The sequence below is a fragment of the Heloderma suspectum genome, chromosome 2 (assembly GCF_057233095.1).
Source record: "Heloderma suspectum isolate Gila_16-S chromosome 2, 16-S_ref, whole genome shotgun sequence".
Taxonomy (NCBI): Eukaryota; Metazoa; Chordata; class Lepidosauria; order Squamata; family Helodermatidae; genus Heloderma; species Heloderma suspectum.
The window spans coordinates 407471991-407494648 of NC_139459.1; the positions used below are offsets into that span (position 1 = coordinate 407471991).

A 22658-nucleotide genomic window follows, 5' to 3' on the forward strand; every position below is an offset into this window, starting at 1 on the left:
CCTTTCTGAAATGCTCCTTCCTGACGATTGGGGCCACATTTGCCCCTCACTCTTCCTGTGGCATCTCCCCCGTTCTCTGCTGCTGATAGTAAGCTGTCAGCCCTGGCCAGCATGCGGGCGTAAAGTTCTTGCCGGGTTGGCGGAGGCTGTCCGTCATCCTGCAGGATGACACAGCACCTGATAGCAGAATACATTTTCAGAATGGCAGAAATGGGGCAGATACGTGCACTCTGCACGACCTCCACCAGCCCTGGCTTCCCTCTTATTCCTAAGCCTGCCGTGCCTGGAGGGCATGTTCTCGTGGCCACTGGGGGGGCAGGCTCGGCACCTTGGCCTGCCGCCCGGTGTGGCAGGAGGCTGAGCCCTGCCCTCCCGGGGCAGCATGGTGCCTCCCGGAAGCCCCGCCCGAGCATCCTCTGCGCAGGGCGGGACCGTCGGGCACCTTTCCCTGGCCACCGGCAGGTTTGCCTGCAGCCCCCAAACGCCCATTGCCCATGCTGCTGCACCCCCTGCACTTCCTCCTGGGCAGGGAGTCAGGGGCCACCCTTGCGGCCTGCTCCCCCTCCTCTGCAGCCAGGCAAGCAATCCCGTTTTTGCAGGCTAGTAGTGTTCGCGGGTTTGTCACCCCGGTCCCCCTTCCATGCTCGGCAGGGACTCCCTTGTGGCTGTGTAGCAAAGCCGGGGTGAGGTTGTGGCCTTGGCCTGAATCCCTTCTGCAAGCTGGGTTTGGACGTGACCAGCCAGAGTGGGTGGCTCAAGGGAGGCAGGAGGAGAGCTTGGTGGGCCGAAGGGTGCTGCCACTCCTCTCCCAGTGCTTCTCTGGGAGGCAAGAGGGGTGCTGCTAGGCACTCCAAGGATTCGGGGACCAGCTGCGTAGGGCGCACATCTGCATAAAATTTGTAACCGCGAATTTATATTTATGTATGCAAATTTAGAAATAATAACTAGGATTTATTTAATTTTCAAGGAAGGCAAAGCCAGTCAATTAATTCCCAGTCCAGATTACCCCAAACAAAAGCTTCCTTTGACGCCGGTGGAGTCCCCCCCACACATGGGTGGATGATTTGGTGGTGGGGGGAGGGAGGGGACAGTTGACCTTCCAAAAGCACCAGTGGAAGTGTTTGTCCTCAGCTTCATTGCCATGTGCAGGGAGGGGGGAACCTTTGGGGGGGGTGGCTGCAGCACATGGGGAGGGGAGGATTAACTCTTCTCAGCTGTGATCCCCCCCAAAATCCCCCCCGAAATCCCCCCCCATTCATGGCAATTAAGCTTTTAAAAAGCCTCCTTCCATTAGCACCCGTGGACCCTCTGTGCTGTGGGGAAGGGGTCTGGGGCCCTGGGAAATAGGTTCAGGACCAGGGCTCGAGGCGCCCAGGCCAGCAACGCCACGTATCAGATGCTTTTCAGTAGTTCCTCTCAATAAATGCAATAAATAAATAAAAAACAGACTGTGAGTCAAGGGCCTCGCTGTGTGTGGATCGCCAGCCAGTCAGAGAGGTGTTCCTGAAGGAGCCAAGAACGCTGCATTTGGTCTTGAAGACCCAGGACTCTCTGCCCCCTCCCTCCTGCCCCATCACGCTCTGCCTTCCCCCCTGGGAAAGCAGGTAGTGCCACTGCTTCCACCGCCCCCCACCTCCCCACTGCTGCCTGCCCGCTCGCCCGCCCGACTCCCTGCACTCTGCTCTCCCCTGCCCAGGACAACAGCCAGGACTCTCTGCCCCCCTCCAGCCCTCTCTCCTGCCCCCCTCAGCCTCTGCCTGGCCTCCTGGGAAACTGGCCAGTGGCACCTTTCCACCTCCCCCCCCCGTCTGCCTGCCCGCCCGCCCGCCCAACTCCCTGTGCTCTGCTCTCCCCTGCCCAGGACAACAGCCGGCGTGTGGACAACGTGCTCAAGCTATGGATCATTGAGGCGCGGGACTTGCCCCCCAAGAAGCGCTACTACTGCGAGCTGTGCCTGGATGACATGCTCTATGCGCGCACCACCAGCAAGGTGCGCACGGACAATGTCTTCTGGGGGGAGCACTTTGAGTTCAACAACCTGCCGGCCGTGCGCACCATCCGGCTGCACCTCTACAAGGACACGGACAAGAAGCGCAAGAAGGACAAGAGCAACTACGTGGGCATGGTGAGCATCCCCATCGCCAGTGTGACAGGGCGCCACTTCGCCGAGCAGTGGTACCCGCTCAGCCAGCCCAGCGCCAGCAAGAGCAAGTCGGGCTGCCCAGCTGTCCGCGTCAAGAGCCGCTTCCAGACCATGAGCATCCTGCCCATGGAGCTGTACAAGGAGTTTGCGGAGTACGTCACCAACAACTACCGCATGCTGTGCGCCGTGCTGGAGCCTGTCCTGAGTGTCAAGAGCAAGGAGGAGGTGGCCTGCGCCCTGGTGCACATCCTGCAGAGCACGGGCAAGGCCAAGGTACCTTCCGGGGAGGGCGGGGGAGCAGGGAGGCCGGGCCTGGCGGAGAGCGGGGGGCGCCCGGTGCGCGGGCCTTCACTGCCCCCTCCGCCTCTCCTGGCAGGACTTCCTGTCGGACATGGCCATGACGGAAGTGGACCGCTTCATGGACCGGGAGCACCTGATGTTCCGGGAGAACACGCTGGCCACCAAAGCCATAGAGGAGTATCTCAAGCTGATTGGGCAAAAATACCTCAAGGATGCGATTGGTGAGGGCTGGGCTGGGCGCAGCAGGGGCTGTGCAGAAGGGCCCAAGGGAGACCCCCATGCCAGGGGGCCTCTCCTGTGGGGCCCGAGGCGGCAGGGCCTCCCTGGGGAGAAACGCCTCCGCCCCCTCCCACTTCAGGGTGGCCCCTGACTCCTGTGGCTGCCGGAGAGGGCAGCGCCCCTTCCCCTGCACGGGTGTGGAGTCTGCCCGCCTGCTGGTGGGCCACGAGTGTCCCCGCCACAGGGCCACGGCGGCCCCGCAGCCCCAGTGGCCTGCACACGTGCCCGGCCTCCTCGCCCACCCCGGCCTCCGCTGCCCCCCCAGGCGAGTTCATCCGGGCGTTGTACGAGTCGGAGGAGAACTGCGAGGTGGACCCCGTGAAGTGCTCGGCCTCCGCCCTGGCTGACCACCAGGCCAACCTCCGCATGTGCTGTGAGCTGGCCCTCTGCAAGGTCGTCAACTCTCACTGGTGAGTCCCAGGCGGGGGGGGGGGGGCCTTCCCCTCCCTCCCTCCCTCGCCTGTCTGGAGCTGGGAGAGCTGTTGCCTGGGGCGGGGGCAGGAGAGACGGGGGGCTCTCCTCGTGGTGGTGGAGGGCCTGGGTGGGGCTCAGGCCACGGCTGGCCCCTTGGAGGCCTGCGCGGGGCGCTGGAGGGACGGATCCGCTCACGCCCCGGCTCTGCCCTTCCCCCAGCGTGTTCCCACGGGAGCTGAAGGAGGTCTTTGCCTCGTGGCGGCTGCGCTGCGCAGAACGGGGCCGGGAAGACATCGCCGACCGCCTGATCAGCGCCTCCCTCTTCCTGCGCTTCTTGTGCCCGGCAGTCATGTCCCCCAGCCTCTTCGGACTCATGCAGGAGTACCCGGACGAGCAGACGTCCCGCACCCTCACCCTCATCGCCAAGGTCATCCAGAACCTGGCCAACTTCTCCAAGTGAGTGCCGAGGCACGGCACGGTGGGGCTGGGAGGGAGGGAAGGACTGCGGCTGCAGCCGGGCAGGCCATGGAGGAGCCCCTCCTGCCTGGCTCCAGGGGGCGCGTGCACGTGCGCGTCCGGATCCTGGCCGATCACCAGCAGCACCTTCCCTCCTGTGCCACCAACGCAGAAGGGCTGTATGGCTCAAGGGTGCCCTCTTGGCTGCAGTCCCAGCCCGAGGAGCGCCAGCTGATCTCCCCAGCCAGTCGGGACACAACAGGCCTTACAAAGCCCTGCTTCAAGCCAGCTCCTCCGTCTTGGCCACGTGTCCTGGGTGCAGCTGGTGCCAGATCTGCCCTGCTGGTCTATGCCCCTGGATCCTGGCCTGCCTGACCCAGGGCCTGACACTCGGCCCTTCTGACCCATGTTCATCTCTGTCCAAACCGGACACCGGCTGGCACTGCGGCCCGTCTCAGGCCTGGACGGAGGATTGCAATGGTCTGGCCTCTCTGACTCAGGCTGGCTGTGGGCGCCCTGGACGGGGCTTTTATGTAGCCCCAGAGCCCTCTGTCCGGAAGCACCCCAATGGTTCTGTGCCACTGTAGCCCTGAACTCAGCCGATGGCAATGCAGGGTCTGTGGGGCACCCCTGGAAGCCTGTCGAGGTCTGGATCCAGCAGAGCCCTTGTCCCATGTGTCAGAGCTGCTGCTCCAGAAGCATGAGAGGGTGACAGAGCCCTTCTGCACCAAGCAAGGCGGATCAGAGGCAGAGGGGCTGAAGTGCTGGCAGCGGAGTGTGGCGCAAAATCCACAGGAACAATGTGCCACGGGGGGTTCCCTTTATGTATTCATTTGAAGGCGGTTCACAAAGCAAAATGCAAAAACAGTAACATCTAAGATGGAATTCGGTAAAACCTCCACATTCCACAGAACTCACATCCAGGCCGGATGTTCAAAATACAAATAGGCGCAAAGGGGGAGAGGCCCCTGTGCAGAGCCCCACGGTCCCGTCTCAAGGTGGGGGTGGAGGAGGGCCTGGCAGAGCCTCCGCATGCAAGGACCACCTTCCCCGGGGCAAGAGGTGGTCCACGGTGCTGCTTGAGGTGCGCAGGCTGGTCTGTGTCTGGTCTTTGTCACTTTTGCGTGTGTTCTTTCATGGGCCTGCTCTGACCTATTCCTGCACTAATTTTGATTTTTCTAAATCTGCACAGTCATATATAAATATGTATTCTTGAACTTATTTTTCACAAAAATACACATTTCTAAAAGTATTTTATCTCAAAAGGATGCATTTCTAACCATATTTATCTGAAATGTGCATTTGTGCTCACATTTCTGTATTTGTCTTGAGCACAGAACTGTAAAATTTCATAGAATCCTAGAATAGTAGGCTTGGAAGGCCTGTAAGACCATCAAGTCCAGCCTCCCGCTCAATGCAGGAATCCAGGTCAAAGCATCCCACACAGATGGCTGTCCAGCCTCATCTTGAATGCCTCCAGTGTGGGAGAGCCCACCACCTCTCTGGGTAATTGGTTCCATTGTTGTATTGCTCTAACAGGATGTTTTTCCTGATGTTCAGCCGGAATCTGGCTTCCGGTCACTTGAGCCATGTGAAGTGCCAGATGACTGGAGGAGGGCTAACATTGTCCCTTTCTTCAAAAACGGTAAAAAGGAGGAACCTGGGAACTACAGACCAGTCAGTCTGACATCAATCCCTGGGAAAATTCTGGAGCAGATGATAAAGCAATCCATCTGGAAGCACCTTGAAAACAATGCCGTGATGACTCGAAGCCTACATGGATTTGTCAAAAACAAGTCCTGCCAGACAAATCTGATCTCATTTTTTGATCAAGTCACCTCCCTTGTAGACCGTGGGAATGCTGTAGACATCATATACCTCGACTTCAGCAAAGCTTTGGACAAAGTGCCCCATGATCTCCTGATGAGCAAACTAGCTCAAAGTGGGCTAGATGAAACAACGATCCGGTGGATCCACAGTTGGCTACAGAATCGGACTCAAAGAGTGCTTATCAATGGGACCTTCTCCAACTGGGGAGAGGTAACGAGTGGGGTCCTGCAGGGCTCAGTCCTGGGCCCAGTGCTCTTCAACATTTGTATGAATGACTTGGAGGAGGAGGTGCAGGGAATGCTGATCAGATTTGCAGATGACACAAAATTGGGCGGGATAGCTAATACTTTGGAAGACAGAAACAAAATTCAAAGTGATCTGGATAGACTGGAGCGCTGGGCAGAAAACAACAGAATGACATTTAATAGGGATTAATGCCAAGTTCTGCACCTAGGAAAAAGAAACCAAATGCACAGTTACAAGATGGGGGATACGTGGCTCAACAACACTACAGGCGAGAAGGATCTTGGCATTGTTGTCGATCACAAGCTGAATATGAGCCAACAGTGTGATGTGGCTGCAAAAAAGGCCAATGCTCTTTTGGGCTGCATTAATAGAGGCATAGCTTCCAAATCCCGGGAAGTCCTAGTTCCCCTCTACTCAGCACTGGTTAGGCCTCATCTGGAGTACTGTGTCCAGTTCTGGGCACCACACTTTAAGAAGGATGCAGACAAACTGGAGAGGGTTCAGAGGAGGGCAACAAAGATGATCAGGGGACTGGAAACAAAGCCCTATGAAGAGAGACTGAAAGAACTGGGCATGTTTAGCCTTGAGAAGAGAAGACTGAGGGGAGATATGATAGCACTCTTCAAGTACTTGAAAGGTTGTCACAGAGAAGAAGGCCAGGATCTCTTCTTGATCATCCCAGAGTGCAGGACACGGAATAATGGCCTCAATGAGGAAGCCAAATTCCGGCTGAACATCAGGAAAAACTTCCTGAGTGTCAGAGCAATCCGACAATGGAACCAATTACCTGGGGAGGTGGTGGGCTCTCCCACACTGGAGGCCTTCAAGACGAGGCTGGACAGCCATTTGTTGGGGATGCTCTGACTTGGATTCCTGCCTTGAGCAGGGGGTTGGACTCGATGGCCTTGTAGGCCCCTTCCAACCCTACTATTCTATGACTCTAAGATTCTGTGTCCTGCACTCTGGGATGATGGAGAAGAGATCCTGGCCTTCCTCTCTGTGACAACATTTCAAGGACTTGAAGAGTGCTATCATAGCTCCCCTCAGTCTTCTCAAGGTGAAACAGGCCCAGTTCTTTCAGTCTCTCTTCATAGGGCTTTGTTTCCAGTCCCCTGTTCATCTTTGTTGCCCTCCTCTGAACCCTCTCCAGTTTGTCTGCATCCTTCTTAAAATATGGTGCCCAGAACTGGACACAGTACTCCAGATGAGGCCTAACCAGTACTGAGTAGAGGGGAACTAGTACTTCCCGGGATTTGGAAGCTATGCTTCTATTAATGCAGCCCAAAAGAGCATTGGCCTTTTTCGCAGCCACATCACATTGTTGGCTCATATTCAGCTTGTGATGGACAACAATTCCAAGATCCTTCTCAGTGTTGTTGAGCCACGTATCCCCCATCTTGTAACTGTGCATTTGGTTTCTTTTTCCTAGGTGCAGAACTTGGCATTGATCCCTATTAAATGTCATCCTGTTGCTTTCTGCCCAGGGTTCCAGTCTATCAAGATCCCTTTGAATTTTGTATCTGTTTTCCAGGGTATTAGCTATCCCGCCCAATTTTGTGTCATCTGCAAATTTGATCAGCTTTCCTTGCACCTCCTCCTCCAAGTCATTGCTAAAAATGTTGAAGAGCACTGGGCCCAGGACTGAGCCTTGCGGTACCCCGCTTGTTACCACTCCCCAGTTTGAGAAGGTCCCATTGAGAAGCACTCTTTGAGTCCGATTCTGTAGCCAACTGTGGATCCACGGGATCGTTGTTTCATCTAGCCCACTTTGAGCTAGTTTGCTCATCAGGAGATCATGGGGCACTTTGTTGAAAGCTTTGCTGAAGTCGAGGTATATTATGTCTAAAACATTCCTACGGTCCACAAGGGAGGTTACTTGATCAAAAAATGAGATCAGATTCATCTGGCAGGACTTGTTTTTGACAAATCCATGTTGGCTTCGAGTAATTACGGCATTGTTGTCAAGGTGCTTCCAGATGGATTCCTTGATCATCTGCTCCAGAATTTTCCCAGGGATTGATGTCAGACTGACTGGTCTGTAGTTCCCTGGTTCCTCCTTTTTACCTTTTTTGAAGATAGGGTAAAAAGATGGCTCACTGCCTTGTTGTGGCGAAGGGGCTTGCGTAACTCAGTGAAGCCATAAGCTATGCCGTGCAGGGCCACCCAAGACGGACAGGTCATGATGGAGAGTTCTGACAAAATGTGGTCCACTGGAGAAGGAAATGGCAACCCACTCCAGTATTCCTGCCAAGAAAACCCCATGGAACGTATCACAAGGCTAAAAGAGATGACGCCGGAAGATGAGCCCCTCAGGTCGGATGGTGTCCAATATACTACTGGGGAAGAACAGAGGGAATTTCCAAGTAGCGCCAGAAAGAGTGAAGCGGCTGGGCCAAAGCCGAAAGGACACTCAGCTGTGGATGTGTCTGGTGGTGAAAAGAAAGTTCGATGCTGTAAAGAACAATATTGTTTAGGAACCTGGAATGTGAGATCAATGAATCAAGGTAAGCTGGAGGTGGTCAAACATGAGATGGCAAGATTGAACATCGACATCTTGGGAATCAGCGAACTCAAATGGACAGGCATGGGCGAATTTAATTCCGGTGACCATTATATCTACTACTGTGGGCAAGAATCCCTTAGAAGAAATGGAGTAGCACTCATAGTCAACAAAAGGGTGGGAAAAGTAGTATTGGGGTACAATCTCAAAAACGATAGAATGATCTCAGTACGAATCCAAGGCAAACCATTCAACATCACAGTAATTCAAGTCTATGCCCCAACCACTGAGGCCGAAGAAGCTGAGGTTGATTGGTTCTATGAAGACCTACAACACCCTCTAGAACTAACACCAAAAAAAGATGTCCTCCTCATCATAGGGGATTGGAATGCTAAAGTAGGAAGTCAAAAATCACCGGGATAACAGGAAAGCATGGCCTTGGTGAACAAAATGAAGCAGGAGAAAGGCTAATAGAGTTTTGCCAAGAGAACACGCTGATCATAGCAAACACTCCTTTCCAACAGCACAAGAGGCGACTCTACACATGGACATCACCAGATGGTCAATATCGAAATCAGATTGATTATGTCCTTTGTAGCCAAAGATGGAGAAGCTCTATACAGTCAGTAAAAACAAGACCTGGAGCTGACTGTGGCTCAGATCATGAGCTTCTTGTTGCAAAATTTCGGCTTAAATTGAAGAACGTAGGGAAAACCACTAAACCATTCAGGTATGACCTAAATCATATCCCTGATGAATATACAGTGGAGGTGAGGAATAGATTTCAGGGATTAGACCTGATAGACAGAGTGCCTGAGGAACTATGGACGGAGGTCCGTAACATTGTTCAGGAGGCAGCAACGAAATCCATCCCAAAAAAAAGAAATGCAAGAAAGCCAAGCGGCTGTCTGAGGAGGCTTTACAAGTAGCTGAGGAAAGAAGGGAAGCAAAAAGCAAGGGAGAAAGGGGAAGATATATCCAACTGAATGCAGAGTTCCAGAGAATAGCAAGGAGAGACAAGAAGGCCTTCTTAAATGAACAATGCAAAGAAATCGAGGAAAACAGTAGAATGGTAAAGACTAGAGATCTTTTCAAGAAAATCGGAGATCTCAAGGGAACGTTTTGTGCAAAGATGGGCATGATAAAGGACCAAGAAGGCAGGGACCTAACAGAAGCAGATGAGATTAAGAAGAGGTGGCATGAATACACAGAAGAACTATACAGGAAAGATCTTAATGTCCCTGATAGCCATGATAGTGCGGTCACTGAACTTGAGCCGGACATCCTCGAGAGTGAAGTCAAGTGGGCCATTACTAACAACAAAGCTAGCAGAGATGACAGTCTTCCAGCTGAGCTATTTAAAACCCTAAAAGATGATGCTGTTAAAGTGCTGCACTCAATATGCCAACAAATTTGGAACACTCAACAGTGGCCACAAGACTGGAAAAGGTCAGTTTACATTCCAGTTCCAAAGAAGGGCAATGCTAAAGAGCGTTCAAACTACCGCACAATTGTGCTCATTTCACATGCCAGCAAGGTGATGCTCAAAATCCTACAAGCTAGGCTTCAGCAGTATGTGAACCGAGAACTACCGGAAGTACAAGCGGGGTTTCGAAGAGGCAGAGGAACTAGAGATCAAATGGCCAACATTCGCTGGATCATGGAGAAAGCAAAAGAATTCCAGAAAAACTTCTATTTCTGCTTCATTGACTACGCTAAAGCCTTTGATTGTGTGGATCACAACAAATTGTGGCAAATTCTGAAAGAGATGGGGGTACCAGACCACCTTACCTGTCTCCTGAGAAACCTGTATGAGGGTCAAGAAGCAACAGTAAGAACCGGACACGGAACAACCAATTGGTTCAAAATTGGGAAAGGAGTACGACAAGGCTGTATATTGTCGCCCTTCTTATTTAATTTATATGCGGAGCACATCATGAGAAACGCCAGGTTGGATGAATCACAGGTCGGAATTAAGATTGCCGGGAGGATTATCAACAACCTCAGATACGCAGATGATACCACCCTGATGGCAGAAAGCGAAGAGGATCTAAAGAGCCTCTTGTGGAGGGTTTAAGAGGAGAGTGCAAAAGCTGATTTGAAACTCAACATTAAAAAAACGAAGATCATGGCATCTGGCCCCATCACTTCCTGGCATATAGAAGGGGAAGAAATGGAAGCAGTGACAGATTTTACTTTCTTGGGCTCCAAGATCACTGCAGACGGTGACTTTAGCCATGAAATTAAAAGACGCTTGCTCCTTGGGAGCAAAGCTATGGCAAACCTAGACAGCATAGTAAGAAGCAGAGAACCTTGCTGACAAAGGTCCATCTAATCAAAGCTATGGTTTTCCCAGTAGTAATGTATGGCTGTGAGAGCTGGACTATAAGGAAGGCTGAGCGCCGAAGAATGGATGCTTTCAAACTGTGGTGCTGGAGAAGACTCTTACGAGTCCCCTGGACTGCAAGGAGGTCAAATCAGTCAATCCTAAAGGAAATCAACCCTGACTGCTCACTGGAAGGACAGATACTGAAGCTGAAGCTCAAATATTTTGGCCACCTAATGCAAAGAGAAAACTCACTAGAAAAGACCCTGATGCTGGGAAAGATTGAAGGCAAAAGGAGGAGGGGACGGCAGAGGATGAGATGGCTAGATAGCATCACTGATGCAATGAATATGAACTGGAGCACGCTCCGGGAGAGAGCGCAGGACAGGAAGGCCTGGCGTGCTATGGTCCATGGGGTCACGAAGAGTCGGACATGACTTAACGACTGAACAACAACAACAACCAGAATTTTCTCAGGGACTGATGTCAGACTGACTGGTCTGTAGTTCCCAGGTTCCTCCTTTTTACCCTTTTCGAAGATAGGGACAACATTAGCCCTCTTCCAGTCATCTGGCACTTCACCTGTCCTCCATGATTTCTCAAAGAGAATAGACAGCGATTTTGAGAGTTCTTCTGCCAGCTCCTTTATTATTCTAGGATGCAGTTCATCTGGCCCTGGAGATTTGAACTCATTCACCCGGAGTATATTTTTCCCCCTTTCTATCCCTCTTCTAACTACTGGGAAGGACGGATGAGAAAACTATCTGGGCCCTAAAGTTCTTGAGTTTCCTTCCCAAAGCTTCAAAGTCTGACATGATTTCTTCATAGCTCTGCTTGGTGGTATCATTTGTTAATCATAGAATAGTAGGGTTGGAAGGGGCCTGCAAGGCCATCGAGTCCAACCCCCTGCTCAAGGCAGGAATCCAAGTCAGAGCATCCCAGACAGATGGCTGCCCAGCCCCGTCTTGAATGCCTCCAGTGTGGGAGAGCCCACCACCTCCCTCGGGAATTGGTTCCATTGTCGGATTGCTCTAACAGTCAGGATGTTTTTCCTGATGTTCAGCCGGAATCTGGCTTCCTGTCACTTGAGCCCATTATTCCGTGTCCTGCACTCTGGGATGATCGAGAAGAGATCCTGGCCTTCCTCTCTGTGACAACCTTTCAAGTACTTGAAGAGTGCTATCATAGCTCCCGTCAGTCTTCTCTTCTCAAGGCTAAACATGCCCAGTTCTCTCAGTCTCTCTTCATAGGGCTTTGTTTCCAGTCCTCTGATCATCAAAAATGAGATCAGATTTGTCTGGCAGGACTTGTTTTTGACAAATCCATGTTGGCTTCGAGTAATCACTGCATTGTTTTCAAGGTGCTTCCAGATGGATTGCTTTATCATCTGCTTCAGAATTTTCCCAGGGATTGGTGTCAGACTGACTGGTCTGTAGTTCCCAGGTTCCTCCTTTTCACCCTTTTTGAAGATAGTGCCAACATTAGCCCTCCTCCAGTCATCTGGCACTTCCCCCGTCCTCCATGTCTATTCTCCATGAGAATAGACAGCGGTTCTGAGAGTTCTTCTGCCAGTTCCTTTATGACTCTAGGATGCAGTTCATCTGGCCCTGGAGATTTGAACTCATTCAAAGGAATTAGGTGTTCCTTGACCGTATGCCTATCAATCTCAAGCTGCAATCCTGCCCCTTCAGCCTGTACTTGGCTTTTGCCAGGGGGGGTCATAGACCCTCTTTTGGGAGAAGACTGAGCCAAAGTAGGAATTGAGCACCTCTGCCTTTTCTTTGTCATCTGTTATCATTTTGCCATCCTTATTTAATAGCTGAACCACCATTTCTTTCCTCTGCCTTTTACTGTGCACGTAGCTGAAGAAAGCCTTTTTGTTGTTTTTAGCATCCCTCACTAACCTCAGCTCGTTCTCAGCTTTAGCCTTCCTGACGCCATCCCTGCAATTCTGTGCTACCTCCCTGTACTCTTCCTTTGTTTCTTGGCCTTCTTTCCACTTCCTGTATGTGTCCTTTTTTGTTTTCAGGTCATCCCTAAGCTTTTTGTGAAGCCACATTGGCTTCTTCTGTTGTCTTCCACCTTTTCTTCTTGTTGGAATGGTTTGTGATTGTGCCTTGAGAATTTCCTTTTTTAAAAGCTCCCACCCATCTTGGACTCCTTTTCTCGTTAGCGTCGCTTGCCATGGGACCTGACTGATCATTGTTCTGAGTTCATTAAAATCAGCTTTCCTAAAATCCAGGGTACGCGTTTGACTACACTCAGCTTTCGCTTCCCTTAGAACCAAGAACTCAAGTACAACATGGCCGCTTTCCCCCAGAGTTCCTGTAACTGCTACTTTATCCAGTAAGTCATCTCTGTTGGTTAGGATCAAGTCAAGGATAGCCGATCCTCTAGTTCCTTCCTCTACTTTCTGTAGGAGGAAGTTATCTGCCACACAAGTCAGGAATTTCCTGGAGGGGCCATATTTTGCAGAATTTGTCTCCCAACAAATATCAGGGAAATTTAAGTCCCCCATTACTACTACATCATGCTTCCTTAAAACATCCCACATGGATGAGAAGAAAGGGATACCTGTCAGTGGGCTTTATGAGTGCAGGCAACCTTTCAGTCACGTCTCTAATCCGTCCTCCCAGGAGACAGCATACCTTGCAAGTCCATGGTCTTCGTGACATACTTGGGTCTCGATCCCACACAGCAAGGAGTCTCCCACTACTACTTCTCACCGTGTTGTAGGCCTGGGTTTCATCTCCTCTGCTTGACTGACCTTCAGCCTCTTGCTCGCTCTCATGCAAGGTCCCCTGTAATTCTGCCTCTGCAGGCTGTCCTCCAGTCTCATCCTCAAGTACCTGGAAACGGTTCCCTAGTTCCACTGCTTCCACTGGTGCAGAGTGGCTTCTAGTTCTTCTGCTCCTGTCACCCTTTCCCAAGGAGTATCCTCTACTTCATTTTTCCTCACCTCGGCATTTTCCTCTTCTACTTTGCTTTGCTGCTGTAGTTCCACTGTTCTGTCCAAGAACCCATTGTGCTCTCTTATCCCCTGGAGGGTCAACACTCACTGCTCCAGTCCACTTACTTTTTCTTCCAGCAGCGTGATCAACTTGCACTTGTTGCAGGTGTAGGCCATGTTGTTCTCAGGCAAGAATACAAACACGGCACATACCTTGCAGGTCACCAGCACTGGAGAGTCTTGTCCTTCCATTGCCTCTTTTCCCTTTTTGTGTCTAGCTTTCTGGTTGTTCTAGAGTAGCCTGTGTCTGGTCCTCTACTCACTGCAGGTTGAAAACAGAGTCCCACTGGTATGGAAGTCTGTGTTACAAGACAAATACATTTTTTTAAAAAATGATTTAACATATATATATATATATATATATATATATATATATATATAAACAAAACAAACAAACAAACAAACAAAAGATAGGATAGTGCTCTTCAAGTACTTGAAAGGTTGTCACAGAGAGGAAGGCCAGGATGTCTTCTCCATCATCCCAGAGTGCAAGACACAGAAGCATGGGCTCAAGTGACAGGAACCCGGATTCCGGCTGAACATCAGGAAAACCTTCCTGACTGTTAGAGCAATACGACCGTGGAACCAATTACCTGGGGAGGTGGTGGGCTCTCCCACACTGGAGGCGTTCAAGACGAGGCTGGACAGCCACCTGTCAGGGATTCTCTGACTTGGATTCCTGCCTTGAGCAGGGGTTGGACTCAATGGTCTTGCAGGCCCATTCCAACCCCAGTATTCTATGATTCTGGGAGGTGTCCCGGCCCAGAGTTGTTTAGGGCTTTGAATGGCAGCAAGAAAACCTTGAAGGTGCCTTGGTAGCTTATAGGGAGCTGGCGCAGTTCTTGTAGCACGGGTGTGATCTGCGTGTGGCTGGGTGCTCTGCTGAGCAACCTAGCCGCTGCCTTCTGCGCTCACCGCGGCTTCCAGCCCAGGCACAAGAGCGCCGTACAGCAGTCTCATCATGCGGGTATCGCAGTGAAGCACGGAGGCTGGGTGTAAGGCTCTGCTTCTTACGGTCATGGGGCACCTTGCTGTGGCAAAGCACAGTACGTATGGGCAGTGCGTGTGAGGGAAGAGAGCATGGGTGCGAAAGCTGTCAATCACCCCTCCTTCCTTCCCCAGCACTGCTGCTACAATAAACTTCCCACACACCCCAAAGGGCATTTCCCTTAAAAACCAAAACCCAGCACTGCACTACCCTCAGAGCTGTCGCGTGCTTCTGTTCTTAAGCCCACCCCCAGCACAGGGGTAACATAGCCCAGCACTCTCAGCCTTGGCCTTGGCAGGATCGTTTTTAAATGGTTACGAATTGCACGGGGTGGGGGGGATTTTTTGTCGTTGCATCAAATAAGAGTTGAGTTAGAGCGTGAACTTCAGTCCTGGCTTTGGGGTGAATATGCCACTGTCTAATCGTTAGACAGTATATCTAAGCTACAGCAGAATTTGGAGTTCTCCGTTGCTGTCTGTGGGCAGCAATTACTGCTCCACTGGAAAAGACCAAAAGAGAGTGAATTGAAAAGTGGGGCCTCGCCCACTCCTCCCCCGACAGGTTTGGCAGCAAGGAGGAGTACATGGCCTTCATGAACGAGTTCCTGGAGCTGGAGTGGGCCAGCATGCAGCAGTTCCTCTACGAGATCTCCAACCTGGACACCCTCACCAACAGCAGCAGCTTCGAGGGCTACATCGACCTGGGCCGTGAGCTCTCCACACTGCACGCCCTGCTCTGGGAGGTCATGCCCCAGCTCAGCAAGGTGCCGGCTGGGGCAGGGCTGCAGCGGGGGGCCTCCTTGGGGGGCTCTTGAGCTGGAGAGCGAGAGGCATGGGCAAGGGGGCGCTGTCCTCTCCCCCGGCGGGCCCCAGGCTCGGGCAGGGCTCTGCTTCACATGCGGAAGGCCCTGGCGTGATCCCTCATGGCACCCCCAGGGAGGGCTGGGAAGAAACCCCGCCTGGAAGCCCAGGAGGGCTGCTGCCGCCGCCCCGTGGCAGCAGTGCTGGGCCGGAGGGGCTGGGGGAAGGGTCTGGCTCAGTCCCAGCAGCTGCGGTGTCCCTCTTCCTCCTGCCAGGAAGCCCTGATCAAGCTGGGCCCGCTGCCCCGGCTCCTCAACGACATCAGCCTTGCTCTCAGGAACCCGCACATCCAGCGGCAGCCCAGCCACCAGGGCGAGCGGCTCCAGCCGAAGCCCGTCATCCTCCGGGGGCCCTCTGCCGACATGCAGCCCTCCTACATGATGCGCGACCTCAACAGGTCAGGGCGGGCGGGTGGGCGGGCGCCCTCCTAGCACACGCGGCCAGGAGCACCGCCAGCAGCTGCCCCTGAGAGAGGGCAGTGGCCCAGGGCTGCCTGGCGGTGGGCAGGCTGGTTTTCCCTGGAAGCCCCTTGCCAGGTTGTCTGAGGTTGGGGTGGGGCTTGAAAGCCCCCCACCCCGAGGGCCCTGCCTGACCCTTGCTCTGTCCCAACAGCTCTGTCGACATGCAGTCCTACATGCTCCGGGGCATGAACAGGTGAGTGCTGCAGGGCCACAGGAGCTCCTGGGACGTCCCGCTCCTCCCCCCATCGGCACACCGGAGGGGCTCAGCCACCCAGGCCTGTGTGGCAGAACGAGTGCCATGAGGGGCTCCCCCTTTCGGTCCTCCAGAGCTGCACCGGGCGGATGCTCCGGCCTCTCTGCGTGGCTCCGCCCCCACCCAGTCCTGAGGGTCTTGCTATCCTCGGAGGGACGAGGCAATCCCTGGAAGAGGAGCAGGCCCTCTGCGGCTGCTAGGCCTGATGGCGACATGCTGCCTCCACTACCGGGGGCTGGCATGAGTGGGAGCGTGCTCTTGCGCTCGTCTCCTGCCTGTGGGCTTCCCATTGGGGCAGCTGGTTGGCCTCTGTGGGAAACAGGCTGGTGGGCAAGAGAGGCCTTTGGCTCTGGGGTGCTTCTTATGCATACACTGGGAGGTGCTCCATCCACACCGCATGGGAGAGGCGGGGAGTGGGCTATGGCTGGGTCTCCCTGGGTCTCCACCCATGCCTTGCTGCTGCTGCTGCTGCTCTGGAACCGGGCTGGCCTCCTGTCCCCTCACCGGTGGCGCCTCCCCCTCCGCAGCTCCATGGACGTGACACGGTTGCCCTCGCCCACCAAGGAAAAGGGCTCCTCCAAAGACGTGTTCTTCGTGACGCGGCCCCCGCTGGCCCGCTCCTCCCCAGCCTACTGCACCAGCAGCTCTGACATCACGGAGCCGGACCAGAAGGTGCTGAGCGTCAACAAGAGCGTCTCGATGCTGGACCTGCAGGACAGCCGTATGAACAGCATCTCCAACCTGCACAGCGTGGGCGACATGCTGAACAGCAGCCAGGCCTCCATCTCGGCTGGCCTGGGTCTCCGGCCCAGCCGCCTTTCCCAGGGCAGCGGCTCCAGCATCGCGGCCGGCCTGCGGCTGAGCCAGATGGGCGGCACCACCGATGGAGGGGGCGCCTCCTCCACCGCTCAGCAGCTCAGGATCCCCCTGTCCTTCCAGAACCCTCTCTTCCACATGGCCTCTGACGGGCCGGCTGGCGGCCCCCTCCACGCCCACCCGCACCGGCCAGCTGAGGGCAACCCTGACACCTTCGCCCCCTTCCACGGCTACAGCAAGAGCGAGGACCTCTCGGCCAGCAAGCACATCATCCACAGCCACAGCTACAGCGACGAGTTCACCCGCCAGGGCTCCGAGTTCACCAAGCGCCAGCTCTCGCTGCAGGAAAACCTGCAGAACATGCTTTCTCCCCCCCAGATCACCATCGGGCCCCAGCCTCAGCGGGCAGCCCCCCCGCCGCAGCCCCAGCCCCCCATGCAGCGGGGCAAATCCCAGCAGCTCACCGTCTCGGCCGCCCAGAAACCACGGCCCTCCAGTGGCAACCTCCTGCAGCCAGAGACCACCTATGGCCAAGCACGCCCCCGCCAGCAGTCGGTCACCAAGGAGGCCCCCTCCTCCGCACTCAAGCCATCCATCACCAAGCAGGTGAGCAGGAGCAGGCGGGGGGCTGAGGGGCCATCGGGTGGCTGCCCGTCGGGGCAGTTGGGTGGCTGCTTTGTCGGGGAGAGCTAGAGAGGCAGCGGATCCCTGCCTGCGTGAGTCCACCCTAAAGGGCTCTTCTCCACCACACCGCAGAGCTCTTCATTTCCTGTAGGCACTGGGGGTGGGGGGTGGCGTGCTTCAGTGTGCGTGTTTCGGAGTGTGCCTCCCAGGTCAGCCTCCTGGCTGAGGTGTCTAACCAGCATGCTCAGGACAAGCGCCTGACTGGCAAGGCCCAGTGTTCACTCATTGTTTATGTCTATGTAGGAGATTTCTGTCCCACATTTCGACTGGAGTCCTCTGAGTGGCTTACAGTATTTATAAATAGCACCAGATGAGGCAGGGCTGCAGAGCCCCTTTCCGCCTGAGGGCCGCATGCCATGTTGGAGGAGCTCTCGGGGGCCGCACTCTGGGGCTGGGCGGGGCCAGGAATGCCAGCCCGTTGCAGCGTGGAGCCTCCAGCCAGTGGCTCAGCCTCAGGAGAGGCATTCCTGCCGGGCATGTTGGGGAAATCTGCAGCAGGTTCAGATTTTGGATTCCAACGAATCCGACCTGGGGATTCCGCAGTGGAGCAGCTTCTCCCACGCCACGCAGATCCCATGGACTGGCTTTCCCCTCTTTGGGGGATTTGCATCTGATGCGCATTAGCGCTAATGCACTAATCCTCGTTAGTTCTGTGGGGATTTGTGCATTCGACTAATGGCAACCCCCCGACTCCCTCAATGAGCGGATGACAGAATGGAAGACGCCTGACAATCCCCAAAACCTAGACGGAGTGGGTTCAACAGAATCCTCACATCCCTATTTCGACTTTGTAGAATGGGAAAGCAGCGGCACTGAAGCTGGGAAACCACCGAACGGTCGTGGTTGGGGAAGGGGCAGGGCCAGCAGAGGGGCGGGCCCTCCTGGGGGCCCTGGATTGGGCCCATGGCCTCTGGGCCACCTCCCAGAGACACGAACTGCAGGCTCAGCTCCACAGCAGACAGCACAGCTGGCTCCCATAGGGCTGGGTCAGGATGCTCCTTCCCTGGGACAGTTGGCGTCGGTGGGCGCCATTCGGCCCTGTGGAGTGGTGGGGTGGGGTGCAGCCGGGCAGGCTGGGCGCCCGCTTTGCCTGCCCCTGTCTGCCCGGCGGCTCCTTCTGGTGGGGCAGAGGGATCCGCTCTGGTCCCCCTCTGCCCTCCCCCAGAGCCTGATCAGCCAGCAGGAGGTGCTGCTGCACACAGGTGCCACGGTGGCCCTTGGTGCTCAGGAGGCCCGGGCCCCCTCCTCCGTGTTCGGCTGGCGGGGCGGGGAGACCCCGGCAGGGACCCCGGAGAGGCAACGCAGGGTGTCCCCGACCCCCCGGAGCCTCTGGGGTGCGGGCGTTTGTGTGTGTGGGGTCCCTCCTTTCATGCCCTGTGCTTCAGGCCACCGGAAGCGTCATCCGGAGGGAAGGAGCGGTGCGCTTCCTGCTCGGGGGCCGTCGCTCCGTAGCAGAAGATCCCTGCTTTGCAGGCAGAAGGTCCCTGGTCCGATCGCTGCCAGCATCTCCAGGTAGGGCTAGAAAAGAATCCGGCCTGGAACCCCGGAGGGAGCCAGGGCTGCTGCCGGTCCGCGCAGACAGTACCGGGCTAGGTGGACCAAGGGGGGCGGGGGCTCGGCTCGGCTCGGCCAAAGGCGGCTTCCGACGCTCGCGTCTTACGTCGCCACGGTGCTGGGCAGAAGCGCCTGTGGGCTCTTGGCAGGCCTCCGATGAATGCAGCATTTTCAGTGTAGTTTTTACATGTGTAGTCAGTAGGATAAGCTTCAGTATTGATACACCTTTTTAAGAGGGACGGGTCTTTCGATTTCCAAAGGTCCCCTGGTATAGGTTAGGGATGGATGGATTGGGTTAAATCCATTCCATCTGTGCTCCACAGATTGCCAGGTGTCTGTCATTCCGTCCTCCGCTCACTGCCGGAAACTGAATTTTCTTAGGCGTGTACAAGACTTCTGTTCTGCATGCACTGGTGTACATTAGCGGAAGTGCAAAAGGGCACAAATCCCCCCACTCCCGGTAAAAAACCAGTCTGCAAGTCTGCGCAACTCAGCACCCGTGGTCGGATTCATGGAAACCCAAAGGCGTCTGAGTTGCTTGCGGATCCCTCTGGCCTTCTCGAGCGGGTCGGGTCTGCCTGGCTGTGGCAGCGCTGAATCCAAGAGACAGTTCTATTCACTTGTTTGGGGGTTCAGATCCCTCCTTTATGAAATGCCTCAAGGGGACCAACAGAACTAAAACCCTGTGACAACGAAGACAAGAAGAGAACCGGGTGGAGCGAAGGTCACAATTAAAAGATGCATGGGTGGGACAGAAGCAGTGAAGCACTCAAACAGTCATCCAGCTAATAAGATGGAGCAGAAATCCCCAGAGCCGGGTGACATGCAATTAATAACCCAAGAGGACAGGACGGGGTTTTGCCTGGTCCCCAAACAACCACAGTGAAGGGGCCTGGCATGTAGGCTTTGGGGGACACCCTGCAATTTGGGCACCAAGACAGAGAGAGCCCTGTGTCTGGCAGCCTCTGCAGGGACCCCCAAGGCCAGGACTCTCAGAGTCTGAAGAAGACCGAAGCAAACAGGCAGGTGGGGAGCGGGTGGCCTGTCGCGAAGGGGCTGTGCACTCCAGTCCTCCGGGGACAGAGAGCGTCTGGGCCCAAAGTGAGGGGGAGAAGGCCCTCTGGGCCCAGCGTTGCCCACCTCTGTCCTCCAAGAAGGATGCAAAGGGACGGGGGGTCAGAGAGCAGGTGCCCCCCTGCCCCCTCTTGTGGAGATGACCACCACGCCATCAGTAGGACGGGTGAGCCCTGATTCACACATGCTCCTTTTGCCTGAGCTGTGGTCCTGGCTCCGGGGGGTCCCAGCACATCCTGGGCTGCCCACATGTGCGCCAGCCCATGACGCAGGACGGGAGCGTGCCACCCCTCCCCCCCCGCCCAGCGGAGCACGCGCAGTGTGGGTCCGCGGAGAAGGAGGAATCCAAAGACAGCTTCCCTGCGGAGGAGAAACCCAGCCTGGGGCCAGTGCTCCTTCAGAGGCCTGCCCGCCACTCGGCAGAACCAGCCCACCTAACGAGAGCGGGCGGGGGAGCCGGGGCGTGCCAGGAAGGGAGCGCTGCGTCAACCAGGCCCACAGGCGCGCAGCCCCCGCTTGGCTCTGGGGCAGGGACCAGGGTTGTTTGGGTGGCAGACTGTGCCAACGACAGCCACCGTGTCGAAGGAGGGAGACCATATTCCTCTTGCTCCCCCTTCCCGTGGAGCCTGGCAAGGAAGAGGGCGGGCACGGATTAGGCCGGACTCCGAGAAGTCGGGGCGCGGGTCCTCGAGGAGCCCTGGGAAAGATCACCCGAGGCGGCTGTTTCGCACCCCGCCTTTTACCGTGGTGAGAATTGTCTGCGCGCGCCTGGTGGAGCATGTGTGGTGGACGCTCTGTCGTGGCCCCTCTGCTGTGAGCCGCTTCCTGAGGAGGGAGGCCAGAAGGGCCCTGTTGCTGGCAGCCCTCTCCAGAGTCAGGTGGCCAGATTCTGCCCTTGCAGAGTCATTGTTTGTGGTGTGTTTAAATTGTCCGTCTGCTTGTTTGTTTTTAGAACTTTGTGTTTTAATATACTTTTAACATGGCACTATTTTGCTTCTTTGTTGAACTGGAGAGAAAGAGAGAAAATTCTGAGAATGGCTCCAGCAATAGGAGCTTGCCTCTCTCAACCTCCGGCAGCAGAGAGGCCGCTCTGCCTTGGGTTCTGTCGGAGGCTGACGTGGCCTCTCCAGCCTGGTTTGGTTGGTTGGTTTTGGGGAAGAGGCCTCTGTCATTCCTGCCACACCCGAGGAGCTGAAGTGCCTGAGGGCCACGATCCAGGCAGACACGCAGCAGCCAGCGCCTCCCGCCCCCCGGGGGCACCTGTAACAACCATGAGGAAATCCTTGGGTTGCAGAGCAGCAGTGCCTCCCTGTCCCTGGACGGAGACTCGCCCTTTGGCCAGGACAGCGTGCTGAGCGGCAGAGCCCCTGAGGGTCATGACAGGAAGGCGTCGGTCACAGGAGCACCTGAGGTGGCCATCGTTCTGAAAAGCAGCAGGCCCCGGGCCTGGCTGGGGCCTGGCCGGGAAGCAGCCCTGCACCCCACCCTGTCGTGGACACCACCGCGCGTTCCCCATGGAAGAAATCTGGAATGTGAAATGTGTCCCTGCACAGTCTTGTGGGGCAGGGATGAGGAGTCCCTTCCACGAGTCAAGGGCCTCTTCAGGGCCGTCAACACCATGAGTGGCCGAGGCCATCTTTTGGCTCTTCGCCCCAGGAGGCCTCCCCGCAACCGCAGCACTCCCGCCGTCCACTGAGACGCAAGTGCGGAAAACAGAAGCTGCCAGCAGGCTGAGATGTCTCCCTCCGTTTATCTCTGCCACCTCTCTGGAGCATTCATGAATGGGGGAGGAAAGCCACGGTAGCCGCTGCCCGCCTCCTCGTGTCGCTGGCGTCACGGCTTGGAGCTCCCTTCCGACATCAGCCTCCGAGGCAGTCCGCCTCTGAAAGGGCTGCTCCAAAGGTCTCCATGGGGACCCCTCCCTGCTTGAGACATACGGCCCGTCCCACTGAATTGGTGAAGGGATTCCCTGTGCTTCCCTATAGAGGGAGAAAAGGACCACTGATGTCTCCCCAGCCTGTGGGCACTGGGCCAATGTGCGAGGATAAAGAAACCCAGAAGAACACCTGAACCGCTGCACTGCAGTCCCCTTGGCCTCAGGAACCGTCTTCATTTCATGCTCTGCAAGACCGAAGAGCAGGCCTTCGTGAAGAAGGGCCAGCATGGCTCTGTCCCAGTCTTTGAGCATTCTTTGGGCGTATCCATCAGAAAGAAATTATATATTTGGACTTCCAACATGTTTTTGACCAAGGCCCTCTGCAACGACTGCTGAGCAAACCTAGTAGGTCCAAGAACCTCTGTTGGGAGGGTGGGACCAAGCACATGCTTCACATCAGCAGCTGCACAGGATTCGCACACAGCCCTCTTAGACTTCCAAAAGTTTCTCCCCCCCCCCCGTCTCCATGCAAGCGAATGGAGCACTTTCTCCATTCATTTGCGAGGGGCAAGAAAAAGCACCCCTGCA

At 55.3% G+C, this 22658-nt stretch overlaps 1 protein-coding gene across 2 annotated transcripts in view; it reads left to right on the top strand.

Annotated features, from left to right (window-relative positions):
* The window catches only part of SYNGAP1 (synaptic Ras GTPase activating protein 1), a 48198-nt gene that overhangs the window by 17027 nt on the left and 8513 nt on the right, over positions 1–22658 (top strand). For both annotated transcript variants that reach the window (XM_084832663.1, XM_084832664.1), the window contains exons 5-12: positions 1862–2416; positions 2520–2664; positions 2988–3132; positions 3356–3592; positions 15054–15255; positions 15568–15749; positions 15965–16006; positions 16594–17488. In XM_084832663.1, the coding sequence (XP_084688789.1) occupies positions 1862–2416; positions 2520–2664; positions 2988–3132; positions 3356–3592; positions 15054–15255; positions 15568–15749; positions 15965–16006; positions 16594–17488 (2403 nt within the window). The remainder of the gene's footprint in view (positions 1–1861; positions 2417–2519; positions 2665–2987; positions 3133–3355; positions 3593–15053; positions 15256–15567; positions 15750–15964; positions 16007–16593; positions 17489–22658) is intronic.